Below are 23,436 nucleotides of genomic sequence, written 5' to 3'. Positions count from 1 at the left end.
CCTAGCTTCTTTTTCATGTAGGGGAATATGAAAAGGAGTCTAGGTCACCCCCCAAAAAATTATATAGGACCATAAAGATTTTATGCATTGTAACATTATTTTAAGCTCAATTAATTAAGCTCATTCTGCTCCACAATTCTCATTAATGTAATGTGAAATACACTCTCAGGAAAAGGAAAAAGGTACAGAAGCTGTCACTGGGGCAGAACCCTTTCAAAAGGTAACGTTAGGCTACACCTTATTTACCCTTTAAGTGTATTAGCAGTGTTGGGGGTAACGCATTACAAATAACACAAGTTACGTAATCAGATTACCTTTTTCAAATAACTGGTAGAGTAACGCATATTGCTTTTAAATTTACAATAAAATATCTGAGTTACTTTTTCAAACAAGCAACGCACTTTGTTTTCTCATTTATTGACTGACAGCTCTCCTGTTTCCATGTTGAGAGAAATCAAAAGTAGCCTGTGAGGCGTTGTGAGTGGGCTGCGTAAACATGATGCTTAATGTAGTTCTAGACTAACTATGCATTTACTCATGTGCATACTCAGTCTCAGTCATGCATCATCATCATAGACTGGATCATCATGCATTTACTCATCTCACGTGCACAAAAATAGATTCAGTATTCCTCATAATGAATAGAAACAGTGAAATACAAACATAGAATATTTCGCTGAAGTTTAATAATCCAATTCAAACATACTAATAAGCTAGTATGACTTTAGATAAACACCACATTTGTCTTTCTTCTTATTATGTCCTATTCTTCTGCAGGTTTGTCGGAGCTGCGCCCTCTACTGTACAGGCGTGAATTTGCATGTCCTTCAGCCTGATGCTTTATTTCACGTTACTTTTTAGGGAGTAGTGAAATATTGCTAAATTACTTTTAAAAATAACTTTCCCCAACACTGCATATTTCTTAAAATATTTTAGGTGTAGTCATTTTGGTTTCATTTTTAAAGTGACATTAGATTTTTTTTTATTGTAAATAATAGAAAAATAATAGTTTTACTGTAATTCTATAAAACAATGACTATTAGAGTGATCATTATTTTAAAATACTGAGAGATAATGACTAGATGTGATGAGAGTTGCGGGGGAGGGGTGTGCTTAATTGTCCTGAAAATATGTGAAAATATTAAAATAAGTAGGGAGGGGGTAAAATTATTTGCGGACATTTCAGGTTGTCAATGTTAGAGGAACACAATCTCAAAAGGTATTTCATATCAATCAGAACAATTCGGTTATTAGAGCATGCAAGGTTACATAAAGCTCCCATCAATATCCCATGATACGTCCACATTATTGACAGTCAGTCATATGGCACACTTCTTTCTGCACAATACAGCTAAACCTGTGAATGATAGATCATGCTCACATACTGCCTCTATCAGGCTCATATCAGAAGCTTGTAGGTCCCCTAAACCATAATTCATAACTGTTTTATTGCCTTTCACCATACAACACATGTTCATTAAACCCAGAACCACATGGCTTTTTGTGGTCAGTGAGGATGTATTTCCTTTCATGATGGGATACACTTCACCTAGCAACTATGGACAGAATCTAACAGCTATAACAGTTGATGCTGCAAATAATTCTGCTCCATCACAATAAACTCTACAGTATATTGATTTGAACGGTGTTTTCATTATTTTACCAGCTGCCTAAAAAGTGCCATTCCATGCAGTTATGGCTTGTTTCAAAATGAAGACTCTTGTCATTTATTAAAGCATTAGTCTCCCATCTAGTGGTCATGATTCACCTCAGTGTAAATTCATCAACACAATTCATCAGATGCCAGTTGAACTTGCGGTGCAATAGGGCACACATCTGAGATTTATCTGTTGAAGAACTGCTTTATGCACTTGTGAAGAACAGAATTTGATTTACTGATACTGACAACCATACTAAGAAATTGTGTTTGGATCACAGCCTCTTACTCAGATAGCCTTACAGTAGTTGGGCCAAACTCTGGCACTTTGGTATGATATGATTCTGCACACAATAACACATGGGTTAATATTAAATATAGGCCTAAGGATTTTGATCTCAAGTTTGCGTTCCTCTGTGTCTATTTAAGGGAGCTCCATTATGGTATAGGCATACTTGTGAAGACTGGCATGATTCATTTTTCCCCATAGTGTAAATGTTAATTATGTTCATTGTATTTTTTGACGAGAACAGTGTGTTTTCTTGACTTCTAACCCAGATTCATCTACTGCAGTGATTTGTCTATTTGCACTCACACTTTCAGCAATGTTCTTGAGTTAAGCGAACAGTTTTCCAGACATAAATAACCCATGTTGTTAAAGGTTATTTCCAAAATATGCGACCTGTGAGCTTATAAATCAAAGTTACACAGCGCATGCAGATTTGAATGTTCTGATTTTCCCTGTATGTTCCATCAGACTTTCCATAGAAAAGAGGAGGAACGTCCTTTCTCAATAATCGCTCTTATTGGTTGGAGAGACCACTGCCGTCATCACGCACCGTTGCCAAACAATGGGCAGGGAAAAGCCACGTTGACGAAGTCGACAGTAGTCTGCGTTATTTTTCATCCAGGAAACAGAAGGATTGTTTTTATTTTGAAGACAACGAAGCGACTCTTTGGAAGAAGCGCTTGACAGCAGTCATGTCATCGCCGCCCAAAGAGAAAACCGAGACCAAAGCTGGACATCTCCCTGCTGGTAATCCATGCTATTGCTTAGCTGTTGTTGTTTTTCTGCTGGGAGGTCTAACGTTAGTGGATCATTCCGACAAATGTGTGCTCTTTTTTATATAGAAAATGTGGTTTTCTTTGCATCTCTGTAGATTTTAGACATTGCATCAGATCTCTTAATGCTAATATATTATATTGGGCCTTATTCGTAGGGATATAGCTTTGTCTTTGAAAAACAAAAAGGGAAAGGGATGCCAGTTATAGTAACCTTGTGATCAGGGCCCGGACTCTTTTTTTTTTTTTAAGAAAAAAAGAATATTTTTATGCTGATATTTCTACTATTCCCATTGTCCAGTACAGTTTGTTTGTTGTCCGAAAGGATAGTAACAGGCTTGGCTATTTAAAGAGTTCAATTCTGAAAGTGGTTATTTTATTTTAATAGTTTTTAATTTTAGGAATTGATATGGGGAGAGAATAAGAACATTATACCAAGTATATATTTATTTTTGTATATATATATATAATTACAGGGCTGGGATGAGCCATAAAAGACATCTGACAAAAATAGACTAAAATGGCTGAATTCTTGCTGATGTGTCAATCAAAATAGTAATACCTATAATAACGGAGTAAAAGTTGGTGTCAGCTTTTCATTGCTTACACATATGGTCATAAGGGATGTGAAAGACATACTTTTCATGGAGTGTCCCCAGTGCAGGGTTGAGCTGATAGGACACATTGCATGCCACAAGTAAATCAGTCGTCTCTAAAAGAAAAATGTATGTTACGATCAACCACGTTTGTGACACATGGCATAGATTTTTCCTCCACATATTTTTCCTTTCGCGTGGCGTAAATGTGTGATTTCACATTGTGTTTCACTTCGTCAGCATATCTATCAGTGCGGTGTAAAGTACACAAGAAAATCAGATAACAACATGTGTAATGACCCTTAAAGTAGGCCAAGGGAAACCTGTTGCACACTAAATAGACGCTTGTGATTAATGTCATTTTATAACATTATATAATAAATGCAGGAAAAAACTCTGAATTTGTTTTTGTTAATTTGTGACAGTGAAAGTAGGAGGAGGCATGAGGATAGTTCAGAAGCACCAGTCTGCAAATGAAGTGCCAGACAAGAAGAATGACAAAGACAGTGAAGAATATGAGACTGAGATGTAAGTATGCTGACCTTCACATTTCTGCAGTATGCATTCCAATTCCAGCTCACCATCGTTTCTTCTAGTGAAACACATGGTAGACTATATTTTCAGATGCAGACTTGTCAGGAAAAAAAAAAGCTGCAGCTTTGTTTTTCTTATTGATTAATTTTAGAGGTTCTAGACCTATAAGTCCTGCTTATAAGCTTGCTTATAAGACTTATACACGTCTTCTCTCTTGTTGCCCAAGAGATAAAATAAGATTCAGGGTCATGTATCAATTCATGACACCTTAGTATCTGTGTGCTCATGTTTACACATTCATTTTGTTGACTTGCAACCAGTTGACTTATTTCCAGCCACAACCAGCCTCTTATCAACTTTAAATGTATTATTTTATTTCACAACTCTCTGGAATATATCATTCGTATTGGTTGATGGCTGAATTCTGCAGGTGGATATTTTGCATAATGACACTAAACTGCAGTTGACTGCTGTTAAACTTAGTTGTGTCAATCACTACAGTTCTTCTCACACAATTAAATTATGTTATACAATTAATTAAATTATACTTCTGTATATACTTATCAGCACAGCAGCATAATGTACAGCCATTATATTGTCATAGAAAATTGTGGGGGTGATTCTAATAAAAATTGCTTTTTAAAATGGATTTTTTGAAAGCTCTGAACCGAACTTCTGGGAGACACTGAAAACACTATATATGAACTATATGCATATACTATTGCATGTAAAAAAAAAAAAAAAAAAGACCACCGCAACAAAAAACCAGCAATGCTGTGCTTCACTCTGAAACAAAAATGTATCGCATGTTTTTATTTAATTAAATCACATACATTCCAATTTAATAATCTAACTAATTTAATAACACTAACTAAGGCATATTGTGATTTTGGTTTTATCGTGATTAATATTGCCCTACTTAAGTAACAAAATTCTTACTAGACCCTAGTAACACATTTAAAAGGTCATAGAGTCTTGGCTCGACATTGAGTCCAAGTTGAAAAACATTTGATCAGTGACACAGGTGTGCAATTCCCATTTGACTGCTGGCACATGGAGAGGATTCTGCTCAACGAAAAAAATGTTCTTAGCTTAAACTCACTCAGCTCTGTGTTGGTTAAGCGGCCCACACTAAACCAGAATATTTAATATGATTAAGTCACTGTTAGTGCCCATCTGTCTCTCGATGAGTAAGAGTGAAGGTGAATATAGCAGCACACATGTCGTCTTTTACACAACTTTCGGAATTGCTGAGCACATGACAATCATTTTAAGTTGCAAACTAAGCGTAACAATCTTCTTGGGTGTGTCAGTAAGAAGGATGAGGCAACAGCCGGATATCACATGTTGATTTTCTTCATTGTGGTGGAGTGTGTTTAAGTTAAATAGCTTGCATTGAGTGAGTTATCTGCTTGTTGTTGGTAATGGGTAGCTGTCTTGCTGCTAGTTGCGTAAGTGTATATGTGCAGTGCAAAGGTTTTACAGTCCTCAGATTTCTTTTGTGCTTGTGTTGTGTTGTAGCTGACCTGTTTTCAGCGCTACTGAGGTGTGTCCACAGGGTTTGGATAGGCTTTATGGCTTTGTCCCTTCCACCCCGGTACCTGATGACTGATCGGCCGCCCTGTTACAGCAAGCGAGCCCTTATCAGCTCACTCAACCTGCTGCAGGAAATCCCACGAGGTGTTTCATTCCTGAAGCTGCTTTTAATATCTCTTTGGCATTCCTTCAGAAACATGGGAGCCGTTTGCGAGTGGACATTTAAGGGAAGAGGTTAAAATGTGGTTTCAGTGGCCAAGAAACACACTGTGATGTTAGAATGTGATCCCTGCACCCACGCTCTTAGGTTTGGCATCGCAACGCTGGCAAGCCGAGAGGAAATTCGCCATTTTCCTGTGTAGTCTCTTTGTGTTCAGATGTTTTTACAAAGCTTGTTTTAGTTGTTGACACCAGTGAGATTTCTTGGATGGTTGGTTAGTATCATTGTGCAGTAAGCGATTTCTGAGAAACGCTGCTGATTTTTTAAAATCAACCCAAATAAACAAACAAATCCCTTCATTTCTCCACAGTCAATGCAATAGTGGATGAATCTTTATCATAGCTGAAGCGGAGCAAAATAATGCTTTGCAAAACATAAAGCAAATATTACAAACAAACAAAAAATTATCATACAGTACACAAGAGTATATAAAAGCAAGAATTTGTTAGTCACCAGCAGCACACCAGCTCTAGACAAACAATGACACTCAAAACTGTCCTGTTACTCTAGCTGACATTACAACCACAGCTTATCTTGGTCCTGTGAAACAGAGCTAAACCAATGTTACTCACGTGAGCATATAATGCTAGTGAATGGGTGCTACTTTTTTCTTTTCAGTGCTTATTTTTCACTGCATGTATTTAGTATATCCTGACAGTAGTTTTTTAATACCAAAAGAGGGTTTGCGCTGAGTGACACAAGCATGTATTTACTCATCTCACTTCCACAAAATAGATTCAGTATTCCTCAAAATGAATAAAAACAGTGAAATGTAAACTCAGAATATTACGCAAACCTGCAATAATTAAATGTTAAATAACTTAAATATACTTTATGTATTTAATCTCACTTTATTAACCAATGTCTTTGCTACTGACCTTCGATGATCCAGTTCAACAATACTAATAAGCAAAATTGTCTTTAGATAAACGTTATATTTGTTTAATTTTTTGTTTTTATTGCTGAAGAGTGCTGAACTTTCTTCTTCCTCACTCCAGAATGGCAGCACAGCTGATAGGTTTATTTGAGCTGCGCCCTCTACTGTACAGGAGAGAATTATTTATTTTTTATTTATTTCACTTTTGTGTGAAAGGGCCTTTACATTTGCCAACAATTGAACTTTTTTTTTAATTATTTTTATTAAAGAAACAAAACAACCAAGCCCAGCCCAGGTGAGGAAAAGTAATGCAATTAGTTATTTTTAGGGAGCAACGTAATTTGTAATGTATTACCTTTAAAAGTAACTTTCCCCAACACTATAAATAACTATGTCCCGCTAAACAAGTAAGTTTAATTAATAAGGCATTTGCAAAAAAGACTTGTTATATTGTGGTTTTGTCTATTGATTATTACTATATCACTCATTTGGTGTTGCAATAGTAATGTATAATTCCGAGTCACAGGACGTAAACGCCTTCGAGTTATTATTAATGTTAATATTAAAGACCACCAGAAACGCAAAATTATCTTTACCTTAATTTTCGAAGTGCTATAGAAAATAAAATTACATTTGCAAACCTAGGAGACATTTGATCCATCTGATCCACCATGTTACTTGTAGCCCTCAATGCATGTAGATAACTAAACAAAGATTAAAACATCAGTAAAATTGAGTCGTTATTCTGACTGCTGAATAGTGTGTCTGCCATCAAACATGTCTGACAAGCATTTAGTGAGTCAAAAGAAAAATAATTTGCCAAAATAATGTGCCAGACATGGACAAAATGCGAGACAATAGTTGCAAAAAGAGAACAACAACAACAACAACAACAACAGGGAGAGAGTGAAACAAAATCCTTTACAATACGTCCTCAGAAAGTGCTGTGGAATTGAATTAGGACCTCTGTGACCGTCTCGACTGAGTTTACTTTCAGAAAGCTGGATTGAGGGGAAATGGTACAGTAGTTGTATGAGGCCAATGCACAAGACCTGTATAAGGAGCCAAAACTGAACAATAGACAGAAGTAATATGCCTGAATCTTACACTGTTTCTTTTATCTGGGTTGGCTTTGTTTGCTGAAAACTAAGGGATTTCCTCTGCAAACATTATTCCTTTACAAAGCTCCCATACATGCCTATAAGCACATTTACAAATGTTTTCAGTGAGCTCAGGATGGAGTCTAATGCCTTCCATGGCCACGGATCATTGGATCTTTATGGGCAACTCTGGACAACTTCCATCTCAGAATTGAATTTCAGAATGATTGAAGTGTTCCTTCCCTGTATTTCATTTTTTATTATAGATATTAATACTTGTTTAAGTGTGTCCAGTAGCTGAATGTGCCAGACGTGCACACACTCTCCCATGTCTTGCTCTGTCTCTCTCCCTCCCACTTCGCTGTGCTAGCAGAGAGATGGCCTGTAAGCAGGGGGCTTCTGATGAAAAAATTGCACATTTGTCGCAGCAAGTCAAGTGGCACTGTCTGGGGACCACCTGTCAAATGTAATTTGGTCTTCTGAGATGGATCAGAGGCTCAAATGGAATGGCTCTGAGCTGCTAATGTGATGTGCTATGCTGGCGAGCGCGATCTTAGACGTGTACGCCTGTTCATGATGCAGGAAACTCCACCGTGTTCCCTGGCCTTCCCCAAGTTCAACTTACTGTCTCACTATAGTACTCTGCTAGGTGGCTGCGCTGATGACTGAGGCTGATTTGTTTGGGATGGAAGACACAAGGGTGAATTCACTAAACCGTTGCAATACTTTTATATTAACAGCCCTAAAAACCCTCCACCTGCCTATATCTGCTACAGGATTTATGTATGACTATTTATGCAGCAGCAGCATATCTTACATGCTCACAACAGTGTATCTGTGTATCTAATCTATTAGCAGCAGCAATAATCCACAGCAGCAGCACAGCAGATCTAGTCCACCAAGTGGAGGGTTTCAGGGGCTGTTTACACGGCACCGTTTTCAACTAAAACGTAAAACTTTTTATGCGTTTTGGCCGTTCATTTACACGACAACGGCATTTTAGGTGCCTGAAAAAAAACTTTTGAAAACGGGTTTCATAGTGGAAGTTTTTGAAAACTGTCTCTGTATAAACAACAAAAACGTGAATATTTGAAGCCGATGACATCATGCACATTCAGTCTATAGTGTTTCATCGCCATCTAATGGCCTGGGAGCAGAATACAGGGTTTTTAGTCATTTTCGCGCATCCGTGTGAATGGAGATCGTTTTGATTAGGTGTCGTCTTTACGCGGAAAACAAAAAAAAACCTCTCTGTTTTAAGCATACCGTTGTCGTGTAAATGTACCCTAATGCCGAGCTCTGACTGCACGATTTTCAAAATAATCGGGTCACTGTTGTTTTCACACTGCATGACTATCTGGGGTAACATTCAGTTGCTGCTGTGTTCACACTGCACGATGGATCGGCGACAGGAGGTTTCACACTGCATGACTTTACAAAAGAAAGAATCGCCGACAACTTCTGCCTGGTCCGCAAACTACGTTTCACAACCAAACAAACGCGAGAAGTGATAGGAAATAACGGAAGATCACGCGTGCGTGAGACCGGAGTTCTCGCGCGACACTGAATTTGTTATTAAAAATGATAGCCTACAAGTTGTCTGTGCACTGATTTGTAGCAAAAATGAAAAAAAAAACAGTTTATGCAGGAAATGGTTGGGAAGACGAGGGGAGCAAGGACTGTGTTTTGCAAAGAGAGTTGGGGGTAAATAAATAATTTTGCAAATGTCCTGCTGTTGCTGCTGGTCATGCAAATGTGTGTGCTTTGTTTCTGTTTGATATAATTATAAATAAAGGCCTATCTATTAAAATACTGATATTCTGGTCTATAACTCCTCCTCCTCCTCCCTGTATCTTGCTCTCTCGTTGGCTGTCGGTCATCGCCGATGTAGTTTTCAGTCAGGACACATTCACACAGCAGGATTGTGAATCGCCGACAGGTCCAGATATTTAGCATGCCAAATATCTCACGGGCGTCTGCGCCTCGTCTGCGATTCTCTCAGATCGCGTCTTTGCTCATTCACACTGCGTGATTGTCACTCGCGTGAACGAGCACCGATTTGCCTGTGATTTCGGGCATTTGTCGGCGATTTCTCAACCTGTCGGCGAGCCAAAATCGGGGCTAAAATCGTGCAGTCTGAACTCGGCATTAGAGTAACTCTGATAGTGTGCTGCAAGACTAAACAGACTATTTAAATGTTGAGCAAGCAATCTCATTGGCTGCAGAATCAGCAGAGGCCAATCAGCTTGTGCCATGCGGTAATGATGTGATTGCTTGCAGATTGCATGTAAAGGACCTGTTAGACTGCGCCCTCTAGAGTTTCATGACTGAACTAGATATTAATACAACTATATAATAGGACTATAATACTTTCATAATAAAAGTATCAATTGACCCCAAGCTTTTGAACAGTAGTGTAATAAAATAATCAATAATTAAAAATATAAAAATACATTTATTTTATAATAAATATTGCTAATTTGAGACATTTATTTTTTGTTTTTATTAAAATAATAAGTCAGAATATTAGAGCATCTCAGTATGTTGATGCTTGAGATGTTGTAAACAGTTTCCATTAGACAGTAAGAGTGTGTATTGTAACACATGGAGTGTGACTGCTAGTAACTGGCAGGCAGATTCAGGTCATTAGCTGAACCCATAGGCTGACTTGCGATGATTCTCACACACTGCAGTCAATTTTTGGACACTTCACCCACAGCGCTGAGGGAAACCACATCGCATTTCACCCACTGCTAAAGCGCATCCCACTTACTCCATTCTGCTGTGGATGGAGCGACTCCAAAAATTGGGATGGGATGTTGACTTTTAATAAAGCAATATGAAAAAAGGAAAATAAAAATTGACAGTTTGATGACAATTATTTCCATGCTAGTTTCCCTCTCTGTGCTGTTTAGCGAAGTGTGCTGACGCTATTGGAATAATGGGCTCTTGGTGTGTTGTTTCAGTTAATCTGCCTAAATTTGCCTCACTGCTGTGTCGGAAGAATTTCTGTAGAACTATATGTTATCTCATTACCAGAGAAGTTACTTTTCAAATGTTCTGCCTGTCAGTCAAACCACACATGGAGCTGCACTTCCCTGTTCACCCAGTGGCTTTGAGCAAAAGATCTCTCATGCATTATCTAGATTTTAAGCATAACTGGATGTTATAATTGTAAGTATTTTAGTTTAGCAACACGCATTTCCCTCTTTCATCATCAATATTTGGTAGGAATGTGAATTTATTATTTAGGAAAAGCATTAAGGGTTAGTTTCACTACTACAAACTTTTGTATGATTATAAGGAACAGATATCAATGCAGTTTTTCCCCCTACGTTAGCTAATTTAAGAGGGGGAAGGCTTTTATTTGGATATTAGTAAGCCATTCATCAGAGCTCTATTGTGTCCGTATCATGCCCACCTGTGTGTGGTTTTTCTCACCTATCATCAGGCCACACAGAATGTGCACATTCAAAACGTTGCAGAAAGCTCAGCAGAATGTCAACAACACCTCCCATTAACAAACCCCTCATATCACGCCTTTGTGTGTTCGTTTATTAAATATTTTGGTTCATTCGATTATGGGTTTTATATGCCTATAAGCGTGTACTCTGAGCTCTGTTTTGCGTATACTATTTACACCCAAATTGATGTGGAATTTGTAACAAAGGAGCAGATGCATTCCTCCGTCCACCCTGTATTTGTATTCTGTTGATGTTGAGACTGAGTCCTGTGTTTGCAGCAGAGGCTAAGCATGGAGCTTCAGGTGCGGTCCAATTTTGCATCGTTTGCACGGCTCATTCCCTCAGCAACAGACAAGTGGTTTTTGCTGTTTCCTCCCGATTTAGCTCATCAGTAAATAAAAGCTATGCCATGTGGTTGCCATGACGACAGCAAGTTGTGAGCGTCTGTGCCGACTTGTTAATTGCAGCAATCGCCTTTGCTCCTGAAGCTGAGATTGGGTTATACCATAGCAGTTCATTCTCTTTCTACACAGAATATCCATCAGGCCAAAACCACTCCCTCTGCCAAACCACTGTGTCCCATCCCTCGCTGTGTGCTGTGCACATATATATATAGAAGCATCTGACATCTCCATATATATATATATATATGGATGGATGGATGGATGGATAGATGGATTTTTTGGCTTCTTAGAGGCATGGATGGATGGATGGATGGATAGATGGATTTTTTGGCTTCTAAGAGGCATGGATGGATGGATGGATGGACTCACACAGACAGACTTTCAAACAAAAGTTTGAAATAACTACGTTTTTATTAGTGTGTTAAGTCGTAGCCATAACCCGAGTCTTCAGAAACGCGTTACAAAAAATTATATTTTAAATAAATGTTGTTCTTTTGAACTTTCTATTCATCAAAGAATCTTGAGGGAAAATTTATCATGGTTTCAACCTTGATGATGTTAATTATAAGAACCATTATTAATAATTGAGCATTAATTATAACCGAGCAGCAAATCAGTGTATTAGAATGATTTCTGAAGGATCATGTGACACTGAAGACTGGAGTAATGATGCTGAAAATTCAGCTTTGCATCACAGGAATAAATTGCATTTCAAAATGTATTGAAATAGAAAACATTTCTTTTAAATTGTAAACCTATTTCACAACATGACTGTTTTTATGGTATTTGCGATTTAAATAAATGCAGCCTTTGTGAGCATTAGAGACTTCTTTTCGTAATTAACTTTTGACTGGTAGTTTATATTGATCTAGATTGATTGATTGGTTTAAAGTTTGTTTTATTATTTTGACACAGCCATGTATAAGAAATTAAGAAAATTCTGCCTTGGTTTTTACTCACAATAATTCCAGGAGAGGTTTAGCTAATACATTAATGTTTTTGTTCAAGATGAACAATTAATTCTTCCAAAGAGTTATTGACCTTGATATTTACCCTGCAATCTATTTCAGTATGTGTTTTTCATCAATGATTTTTACTTTGTAATGATTAGGCACTGTAGTTAGTGTACTTGCAACATCTCTGGCCTGATTTGAAAACAAGCACACCACTGCCATCCTCAGGTGTAGAATGGAATTTTTTTTTAAAAGGATTGTGGCTAAAACATGCTCCTCATCAACATTTTTTGTATGATAAATCTTTATCTACACACACAGTTCCAAGCATAGGGGGTTAATAATTATATCCCAACACATAAGGTTGTGAATGACCTCTGTAGGAGAGATATAATCCTGTTTCCTTTTTTTAATTCATTTACACTATGATTTCAATAACTTGACCTTTTATACCAAAATCTCACTTTTTTTTAACAGGGCTTGGAGTGTCTGTTTAATCTGAGATTATACAGCTGTCTCTTTTAACAGATAGGAAGCTATGAGACGGGTTGAGCAGCACTGTTATGCCTCAAAGGGAGATTATCCCTTTGGCAAGTCTCTCTCTCTCTCACGAATCTTTGGAGTTTCCTCCTTCTCACAGCAAGATGAAAGCCACAAACTTCTGACACATTCTAGATTTCACAGCATTACAGACGAAGTCTCACACTTCTCACAATGCCCTCATTTATGCTCAGCCTTAAGTATGTTGAGACATCAAGATGTGTCTCATGCTGTGATAGCAATTGAATTGTCTCCTTTTATAGCTTGGTTTCCTGCAGTGTGCGATCGGTGGTGTAATGTACTACAGACGGAGTAGTATTTGAGAAGGGCTACTGGAAAATGGCCACTCTTCAATACTCTCTCTTTGGCGTTATTATTCTACTTTGATTGAGCTGTTTTTCCTGTCAAGGTCAATTATCACTTTTGACCTTCACTTTTGAGTTAGTGCTTTAAGGGAAACGCTTGGCTTTGGAAAATGAATGAGAGTCATTTCTGAGGCTGACGGCTTCCACAAGCCTGGAGCTATGTTTCTGCTCTGTGCTCAGATGGTGGCGGTAAATTCCCTGTCCCTCTGGAATCTTTATAGGCCATTTTGTACCTCAGCAACTGCCTGGAGCTCCTGGTTTTACATTAGACCCCTCCATTTACTCCCCCTACTTTCCACACATGCATGTTCACGCAGGCCTTGAGAAGTGACCAGGGCTTAAAGAGAGAGTTCAAATTTTATCGTCATTTACTCACTGTCATGTAGCTCTGGACCTGTATGACTTTATTGCTCCTGTAGAGAGTTCATACAATGAAAGTCAATGACATTGGACCCCATTGACTATCATTGTATGCCGGGCCAAAAACTAACTCTTTGCCACACCTGCGTATGGCCAGTGACTTAAGAAAATTTACCGGCCATAAATATTTTTTACCAGTCATGAAACTTAATGATTAATCCTTATTAAAGTTATTCAGTCAAGAGCAATGAATGATTGTTATTTGTCTTTTGTTGTTTGATTGACATTAAAAACACAGACGGCAACAGGTTTATTAGGCTGCTATCACTTTAAGAGCCAATGCACAGATCCAATATACTGTTACTGTTATGTTCAGTTAAGACATAACTGACTGTTTACAAGGATACTTGCCAAGATAGGCATTTTGACTTAATTTTGTTTATGTCATTTCAAGCACAAGACGACGTGAAAGAACTCTTTAAACTTTTGTGATGATGCAGCACTGGCCCGTCCCGAGTGTCGATCACGTTTGGCAAAAGTGCCAAAAAATAAATTGTAAAAAATGTTATAACGTGTCTGTCAGAGCCATATCTGTATGGGCAAGTGTGCGGTATCCGACATATTGTGCGGTTGCTGTTTTGGCGAAAACAGTACGAGTCACTTCTGTCTGTTAGTTTACATCATCAATGCCATACGACCTATTGGTTAATGTTAACCAATATGCAAATGGCTATTTAGGCAATATCTTGTTCATTATCTTGTTTCACTCATTAGTAGTATTGTATACCATGCTATGCTACAATTAGAAGAATAATTATCATGCTAATCCCACTGTAATTGGTGGCCTGGTGAATGTGGATCACACATGCTGATTGTGAAATCTATATGATGATGTTTCCATCAGCGCTGTAGCTAATTTGTTGCATTAGTATTCCCTCCATGCATCTGATCAGATACGTGTCCGGACACAGAAAAGCCGCTTTCTTCCAGCAGTTATGTGGAGTAGAGGGCGTCTGCTGACAGACACGTCGGATCTTTGATTGAGTTCAATTTGACTCCGAGCTCCTGCACCCATAATGATGCTGGCTGTTGACCTTCAGCTAATCAGTGCAGGCCTCACACTTTCATCTCACACAGCCCGACAAACTGCTGTCAGCTCGGCATTGATCAAATTATAAATTACGCAATTATGCATGGTGATGGATAGTGCTGCTAATTTGTCACAAAGCCTTGGTACATATTTATTATTTATTAATAATTATCTTCATATTATTCATTAATTTTAAAAAATCTAACATTGACTTGATATATAAATATTTCTGTTGAAACAGATGTCTCACTAGCTGCTGTCTAAATTTACATCTGTATTCAGTCTCTTATGAACCTTTTGCTTTTAATTGGTTTATAAGTTTGGAAACATCTCATTTCACTAATACTCTTACCTGCAAGCACAAACAAGTTCTCTGGTCAAACGTTGGCCTTCACCTTCTGCATACATTCCTGGACACAAGGCAGCACTATTGAGCCGAATCTGGCTGAAACCCACGGAAGGTTTTTCACCCTTCTGAAATATGAGTGGTTCATTCATTACCAGACTACAGAGTTGTTTGTGTTCTCCTTCACATATTCCCTGTGGAAAATTAATGATCCTAAAAAAATCAGAGACTGATTAAAACACAGGCTTATTTGCTGTTTGACATGAAAAGAGAATGGTTTGCTTCACAAACACTGTCATCTGTTTTGCTTATGCTTCATTAACTAGCACATATATTTAAATGTGTGTTTTGGTTGTTTGTATAAGACATTGCTTTCTGTTTGTAACTGTGGTCTTCTCTTCTTTTTTTTTCAATCTTTAGCCCACCAAAGATGCATGTTGTGGTCTCGGGAGTCGTCACTAAGGTTGGTACACATGTCCATTGATTACATCATAATATCTAAATCAAAGGCCACATTATTCCTGGTCCAACAGTTTAAATGGTTTATATAAACTAGGCCTGTTCATAGCAAATGTGAGACAAATTGTTTCATAAAGGTCTATTCACACCAAAGACAGATTCCTGAATGTCCGTCATGTTAAATTCTCGCCTGTACTATAGGTGATACTGATGTGTGAATTCACCATCTGGTCTGCCGACAGAGTAGAGAGAGGAGAAGATAGTCTAACAGCTTCATGAGAGAAACACAGATCAAGCAAGCTGTTGGGATTTATTTTTGAAGTCCAAATAAGTTCTACATAAATAAACAGTTGAACGTTTTAATCTCAGAATAATTTAACACAAGGGACTGAAATATAAATGTTTTAATGTGCATAAATAATAATACACTTTTATATATATATATATATATATATATATATATATATATATATATATATATATATATATATATATATATATATATATATATATATATATATATATATATATATAATTTGAATAAAATATAAATGGATAAAATGTGAAGGTATGATATAGTATTTATTTATTGCATTGAATTGCTGTTTGCATGAGACCGGGTTTATGTACTTATTTAAATATGTTATTCTCATTTTTTTTTGTCCGAAGACATTTTGGACTGCTGTACATATAACAAATGTCGAATTTTTAGCTTGTAAATGTTTATAATTGTCCTATTGAATAGGACCATAGCATTGCCTTGTTTATATTCAAACATTTCCCTGCAAACGAATATTTGCATCTGGTGTGAAAGCAGAGCCAAATTCATTTTAAACCTGCTCGTATCTAAAATCCCCAAAGTTTGCCCTCATGAAACCCTAGCCTGAGGCTCAGACATAGTTTGCTCCGATAAAAGCCGTTTTAGCCTTGCATCACTTATTGAGATCATATCAATAGTCCGATGTGCAGGAGACTCTGTATGGGGTTTGTTGAATGGCTCGTCACATAGAGTTCACTCTGCTTGTTTCCAGCCCAAGCTGACCTTAATCCATTCTGCCGCCATGGGATTGGCCGCGTCTCAGGATTTATTATGTTTTGATGTGACAGATCTGTGCATGCTTACCAGGATGAGCGTGCAGCGTTTTGAGAGAGAGTTTGCCATTTAATTATATAGGGTCCTCCGTGTAAACATGTCAGATGCTCGAGATGTGTAAGAGAACGTGGTGTTTGAGTACACACGTCACAGGCCATTACGAGTGACCCTAGAGGATGTCACGATGCACATGGAGCCCTTTTACTGGGCCATTGGCCTCCTTTTACTTTTGAAGTGATCTAAACAGCTTCTAGTGACACAATTTATGCAACATTTCTTCTCTAAATACTCACATCTGAGGCTCTTTTAGTCCTCCAGCAAGCGGGTAAACAGACAGAAAATAGAAAAATGCCAAGCTTGTGTTCAGTCTTGGCTCGCCACACTGTGTTGGACTGTCCACCCCATAATCTACTTCAAAAGCTTGCTCTGAAAGACTCTCTCATACAGATTAAAGTGATGTTGGAGAATGTCTGCGGCTGCTGCTTTCTTGCAATATAGGATTTTTGTCCTCACTGGGCATCAGCCGGCTGCATGTCAGATGCTTCTGTGCCGCTTTCCTTTTCATGTTAATAGACGACATGAAACTAAGGCAAAGAGATCTCAGTCTCTCATCAAAAGCCGATATATTGGCTAATAAATCTAAATCCTCATTTTTATATCATTTTTTGAGAGCCTGATTACAAAAACAAAAGTCTTACCATTAAAAGCCACCCAAGCACTTCAACATAAATTAAACAAACAAAAAAAAGTATATTAGCCTAGTTTGAACCTGTGTAAGTTTTAACATTTATTTCACACTCCTATGGCCAACTTTCCTTACCAAAAAAATAGTAATTCTAATCATATTTCAAGTCATTTAAAACCATCATGACGAACAGTGCGCATCTGAAGTGTCTCAACTGAGGGAAATAATCCATTATTTATCGGCTTTAATATATCGGCCAAATCTTCTTATCGAACTGATAACGATAACATTAGAAATGAACACATATCGGCCGATACCGATATGGTAGCCGATATTATCCTTAGTGCATCCTTAGTTTTTTCATCAACAAATATAGCTTCAAAATTATCCAAAGGTTTCTTTTTAATTTTGGTTGACTTTTAGTAATTTTGTTATTTGCTTTTGATTTTTTTTTTTTTTTTTTTTTTTTTTGCTATTTAAGTTTAGTTTGTTTTTATGTCCAGTTCATCATTTTAGTGCTACAACTTTAGTTCTAATGACAACATTTCTAATTTTCATTTAGTTTAAGGATTTCGTCTAATATTTTATTTTATTCAAGCTTTATTTCAAATAACAAAAATGTTTTAATAGTTTTAGTTAACAATAATACCCCTGGAACACAGAAAACATCACAGTGCTGTTACAATATATAGCACTCTTGGAACACCTCTCGGCCAATCAGATTAGAGGACCAGGACTGAGTGTTGTATAATTATCAGTGTGATTCACTGCACACATGTCACTTATCATATGGACACATTATAATTGACTGTTATTATTGTTTGTCCTTCTCAGGGAGATAAAGACTTCACCCCTGCTGCTGCCCAGGTGGCCCATCAGAAACCTGTGCCCTCGGTACAGAAGCTTCCTGGGGCTCATCACATCAACCAGCACATCCACCAGCCTCGGAAGTGAGCCCTTAACCCAGCTGTAGACCACCACGGGCACGGGGCCAGGACCACACCACCCCAAACACCTGCTCAGGTTCCCAGGGATCTCTTGCTGTCAAGCATTCCGTACGCTGCCCCTCCCCCACCCCCCCATTCCGTATGTGCCTGCAAGCGTCCAGTATCATGACAAACGTTCCTTTTTCTCTTACCTGTAAATCATTGCAACACTAAAATTGAAGGCTCCATTGCCAATCACTAATCAGAAACATGATAATTCTGTGGGTTCATTTCATGAGGGATATGTGGAACTTTTTTATTTTGTTTTAATTTTGTTTTACATGAATAGTTCCAGAGAGATGTAAATTGTATAAATCATTTTTTTGAACTCAGTGAATGTTGTATATTAGGCATTAGGTACTAGGTGTGGTTATCTGAATAAAGAGTTAATATAAAACCATGCACGCCTTTTTGCTCTTAAAAACAAATTCATAGCTACAATTGCATTACCTGATGGAAATATCAGTAGTGACATGTAAAGCTGAAATTATCTACAACATAATTAGACGTGGTTCAATTTGAATTAATTGCTTAAAGTTATGGAGAATAAAAAGAAGGGGAGTGTTCATTTTGTTTGCCTTTAAAAAATCATTCATATGCTAGAATTGCATGTCCCTAAGAAAATAGTGCTTGCAAGACAGCATATGATTAGTGATAGTGAAATAGGAAAATGTGATCATCGATTCCAGTTGGGGTGTGTGTGTATGTATATGTGTTACACACGCACACACATTTACTTTTTCTTATACATTTTGCAGAAATTTGTGAAGAATAAAAAGTAGAGGGATTTCAATACTCTTTGCTTAAACTATATGTTAAAATTGCATTTCCAGAAGAAAAAAATAATCAGTAGAAGGTAGTAGTTACAAGAAAGAATTAACCAAATGATGTTATTAATGCCGTTTTAGCTGTCTATGTTTATGACAGCAATTTTGAGCTGAATTAATTGAATTTGTGGCGAGTAAAAAGTAGAGGGATTTCAATACTTGCATTGCAAGCACTGTAATAAAAAATTCAAACAATTGCCATGTCTGTTTTGTCCTATTGAATATTATTAATGAGAACAGTATATCATTAAGTTCAGCAGGAAAAGTTTGTGTGTAATCCCATGGCCTAGTTTTCATGGTAGTAGAGGGTGGCAAAGCCGTCAGCTTCCTGTTCTCCTCCCAATGCCACTCAGGATTTGCCTCCTCCTCTTCCTCTCTTTCATTATCTCGTCTTCTCAAGCTCTCTTGCTATCCCTATCAGTTGACTTTGTGTTCCGCAGCCGCTCAGGTGTCGATAAGAGCCAGCAGCTGCCGCAGGGTACGGCTTGATCCCACGGCGTGTTCTGGGCCCGAAACAGCAAGACTTCTGTGGTACATGCCATTAGCACACCAGCTGGCCAAACCTCAAGGTGAAACTCAAAAGCTTGAGTGGCAGCTAAACCCTTACCAAATGTCACGTTTCAGGTCAAGGTTGTACTTTTCCATAGCGTGCTATCTGAAAATTGAGCTGTGGCTTTGAAGCCAGTTCAGAGTGACCCAAACCCTGGGGTCTATCTGACATTCAGGTCCTCTCAGGGTATTTGTCTTTGATAGGCTATCAGTCCTGCTGCAGGTCACACGTCAGTGCTTCGGTTCTCCAGCAGAGGGTGCTTCATTGTTCTTCATGTTGTCCTGAGCAAGTGCTGACCTTGCAGATAGATAAGTACCTCAGCGTCTATCAGCTCACTCCGATGACCTCAATAGCTTAATAAGGTCTGTGCTTCACCTTTACACCTGCTTAAAGTTCAACAAAATGACGTCACACTTTAGTATTGCAAAGCAGTGTTTTATTCCAAAGTTACAATGACACTCTTATTCCAGGTATTGCTGGTCATCACTTTTGGTTTATTTAGTACAACCTAAAATAGTGTAAACAACACTGTTTTACAATAACAGGGTGACCTGACATAACGTCAGCGCTGGTAGGTTTTGACTTCCATATAAAATGTGAGGAGTGCGTCTGTGTATTTTGTGTAGTCCGAGGCACAGTGGTGCTGTAGAGATGACGTGACGGTCAGTGAGAAGACATTTCAAACAGATATCACTTCATATACTTTCATTTTTTAAAAAAAGTTATCATTCTGCATACAGAACCGTTCATACCTGAGATTTGTTGTAACATGTTTGATTTTGGTTTTACTGTTCCTAGATCTGAAGAAGAGCGGGGTAAGCTGTGCCACTTTTTACTTAATATATATTTCAGGATAGATCCTATAAACTGAAATTGTTAGAAAGTATTTATAATAAGGCCTTTTAAAAAATACCCATCCAAAAACATTGCCCATGTTAGGGGTAAGTCATGTCAAGGTCAAATTGGGGAATAATTTGCATTTTTAATTATATTAATTATTTGCAAGTATTTTGCTGCACCCTATTTGCATTTTCATAATAGCTGGCATAATATTAAATATTCAGAATATTTAATAATTTTCAGATTTTGACAATTAAAAAAATTAAAAAACGGTATTTTCTGCATTTGAGGGTGAATTTCAGTATCACTGTTAGTTGAACCTCTGACACAGCTTACCCTAAAGCTATATTTTTAGGAAAAATCTTTCAATTTAATAATTCATGGCTAATCTTTAGCTAAATAATTGACTTGATTTTTTAAACTACTAGTTTGCCAAGATACACTACTGTTAAAAAAGTTTAGGTTTGGTAAAAAGTAAAAAAAATAAAAATAAAAAAAGTCTAATGCTCACCTATGCTGCATTTATTTGATCAACAAAACAGTAATATAGTGAAAATTAAAATAACTGTTTTCTAATATATTTTAAAATGTAATTTATTCTTGTGAATAAAGCCATTATTCCATTCATTGTCACATTTCCAATGTTTAAACAGTTGTCCAATATTTTTGTGTAAACATTGTTACATTTTTTCAGGATTCTATGATGAATAGAAGATTAAAAAAGAATATAAATACAAAACTTATAACATTATTACATTTCTTTACTATCACTTTTGATCAATTTAATATGTGAATAAAAATGTGTTTCTTTTAAAAAGAAATCTGTGACGCCAAATTTTTTAACAGTAGTTCTCTTTCATCATCTCGTTTCGAGATCCACCTATGGGAAGGGCATCCGTACCTGACCTCTGCAGAAGCATCCAATTGCACCAAGTCTGGCTAACAGACAGAAGCGCGCAGCCAATGCCAGGTGAGGCCACACCCCCTTACCTACGGGCATATCACAGCTGGGCGCGCTGCTATTCCTCAGTTGACATTCGCTTCTCGCGATCTCTGCATTGACACAGTTCGGTTGGATTAACGTTACGCTGCTCACTTTCGAGTCTTCAGGAGGACATATCGCCAGATCAGCCTCCGCCAGACGTGAGTGACAGTCGTTTCTTCAGCCTATCCGCTGTGTTTTTTGCATCCGGAGCCGTCCGAGCTCTCGCTGTCCTTCACCTGCTCCTCCTTTACATGGCTGCCCGCCACGGATTTTTCCGAGTTCTTCACCGCTGGCCCGCCCATGGCTATGTGACCGTCTAAACAGCCGCTTCCCCCGGGGAACAGCCTAGCACGACGAGCCTGCCCGGTCGCGTGTGGTGCTCTCATCGCCGCTATAAGGACCCTCTCGTTCTGCGCGGTCTGCTTGGGCTTAACACGCTCAAGCTTTGGAGAACCCGGGGAATTGCGGTCATTGTAATTGCTGCCCATGTAGCTTTTACTAAGCCGGCTTTTAGTTGCACGACACAGCGCGCCGTGCTCGGCCTTTCTGACTCGGAGGAGAGACACGGTGATGATGACGCGCTACCGGGGGACTCCCGGAGCGCCACCTCTCTAAAAATATTTGAGCTGACATCAGCCCAATCCGCATTCCCTGAAGAGGACATCTTCGCGGGAAAACCTCACTCTCGTTGACGAACCGGTCGGTTCCGGCGACGGGGATGACGCGGTCCTTTTAGCGTTCCCTAGGCTAGCGTTCACGCGGCTTTGCCTCCGTCCATCCTCCTGGAAGTTTGTGAGCGAGCGGCCGTTCGTTTCAACATTGTGTGGCCAGCTCCACAGAGCGCCACCGACCAGGATAGGAATATGTACGACGGGTAAACGCTGGGACCACCGCCCAGTCTGAACGGCCGGAGCGTCCCGCTAGACTGTTAACACGGTCTCACGGGCCTTGATTTGTTACGATTACGTGTTGAGGTTTTCAATGTATGCCTTCCTAGGAAGGCGGTCCCGAACGCAAGCGGCCTGCCTGTTGTTCGACCATTGGGAGTAACGTTAACTAACAGGGTCTCCCACCTACGGTCGGTTAATCCCCTCGCGTGGCTGCCCAGCCCGTATGTTAGTGGACGTTGTGTGTGTGTCCCCCTCCCCCCCACAACAACAAGTTACGGGGGAGGGGGCTGTCGTGAGGAAAAGTACATAGCAGTGTTAACACACCGCACGCACTTGGTTCCCCTCACCCAGTTATTAAAGGCTTCGGCCCCAGTGTTTCCCAACACAAACACACACATTACTAAACAACACATTTAATAAACGAATCAAATGAATTCGTGCAGATTTATATATATGCCAGCGGCAACATAGAGAGCAAATCTCTCTGATCCCATGCATGTCACCCTGAGTCCGTCCACAAGAGGTCGCCATTGCCTCATAAATCAACCAACTGGGCTCACACAGCTCAGTTGCGGCTGTCCAGCCGATGTGTTTTTAGTGGACGTTGTGTGTGTAAGGCCCCTGTGTTCCCCAACACAAAACACACACATAACTAAATAACACTTAAAAAAAAAAAAAAAAAACGCATTAAATAAATCCGTTACAGAGAGTATCTCTCTCCGCGGATATTATTTTTCTGCCTGCACTTGAGACTGCCCAGTTCATGTGTTCAGGAGATATGTGTTTTTCCCACTTTTGGGGACACCTTGTGAGGGAAAGTTCAGTACAGTGGACACCACACTATGTTTCCCTCACTCTGTCAATAAAGGCTTTGGCCCCAGTGTTTGCCCAACACAAAACACACAAAGCTACGAATCAAATGAATTCGTTTTGGAGAGAAGACCTCTCTCCGCAAAGAAAACTTCTCACTGCAGAGAGAGGAAATCCCTCCAAACCCCTGCATGTTGCCTCTAGTGT

The 23,436-nt window shown here is 38.6% G+C and overlaps 1 protein-coding gene across 1 annotated transcript; it reads left to right on the top strand.

The window, feature by feature from the left end:
- Positions 1-2,493: 2,493 nt before the first annotated feature.
- Positions 2,494-18,434, top strand: dap (death-associated protein). Its single transcript, XM_056248949.1, has 4 exons — positions 2,494-2,693; positions 3,741-3,843; positions 15,525-15,567; positions 18,176-18,434. Exons 1-4 carry the CDS (start codon positions 2,639-2,641, stop codon positions 18,293-18,295), a joined length of 321 nt encoding a protein of 106 aa, XP_056104924.1. The 5' UTR covers positions 2,494-2,638; the 3' UTR covers positions 18,296-18,434.
- The last annotated feature ends 5,002 nt before the right edge of the window (positions 18,435-23,436 follow it).

The sequence above is a fragment of the Rhinichthys klamathensis genome, unplaced genomic scaffold, assembly GCF_029890125.1.
Source record: "Rhinichthys klamathensis goyatoka isolate OS25496 unplaced genomic scaffold, OSU_Roscu_1.1 h1tg000059l_1, whole genome shotgun sequence".
Classification (NCBI taxonomy): domain Eukaryota; kingdom Metazoa; phylum Chordata; class Actinopteri; order Cypriniformes; family Leuciscidae; genus Rhinichthys; species Rhinichthys klamathensis.
The sequence above is the reverse complement of the archived record's forward strand: the minus strand, read 5'-3'. Positions and strand labels throughout refer to the sequence as shown.

Coding starts and splice junctions, on each gene's coding strand:
- dap (XM_056248949.1), top strand. CDS start 2,639: ATGTCATCGCCGCCCAAAGAGAAAACCGAGACCAAAGCTGGACATCTC. Junction 2,694..3,740: donor AGCTGGACATCTCCCTGCTG/GTAATCCATGCT, acceptor AATTTGTGACAG/TGAAAGTAGGAGGAGGCATG. Junction 15,568..18,175: donor TCTCGGGAGTCGTCACTAAG/GTTGGTACACAT, acceptor TGTCCTTCTCAG/GGAGATAAAGACTTCACCCC.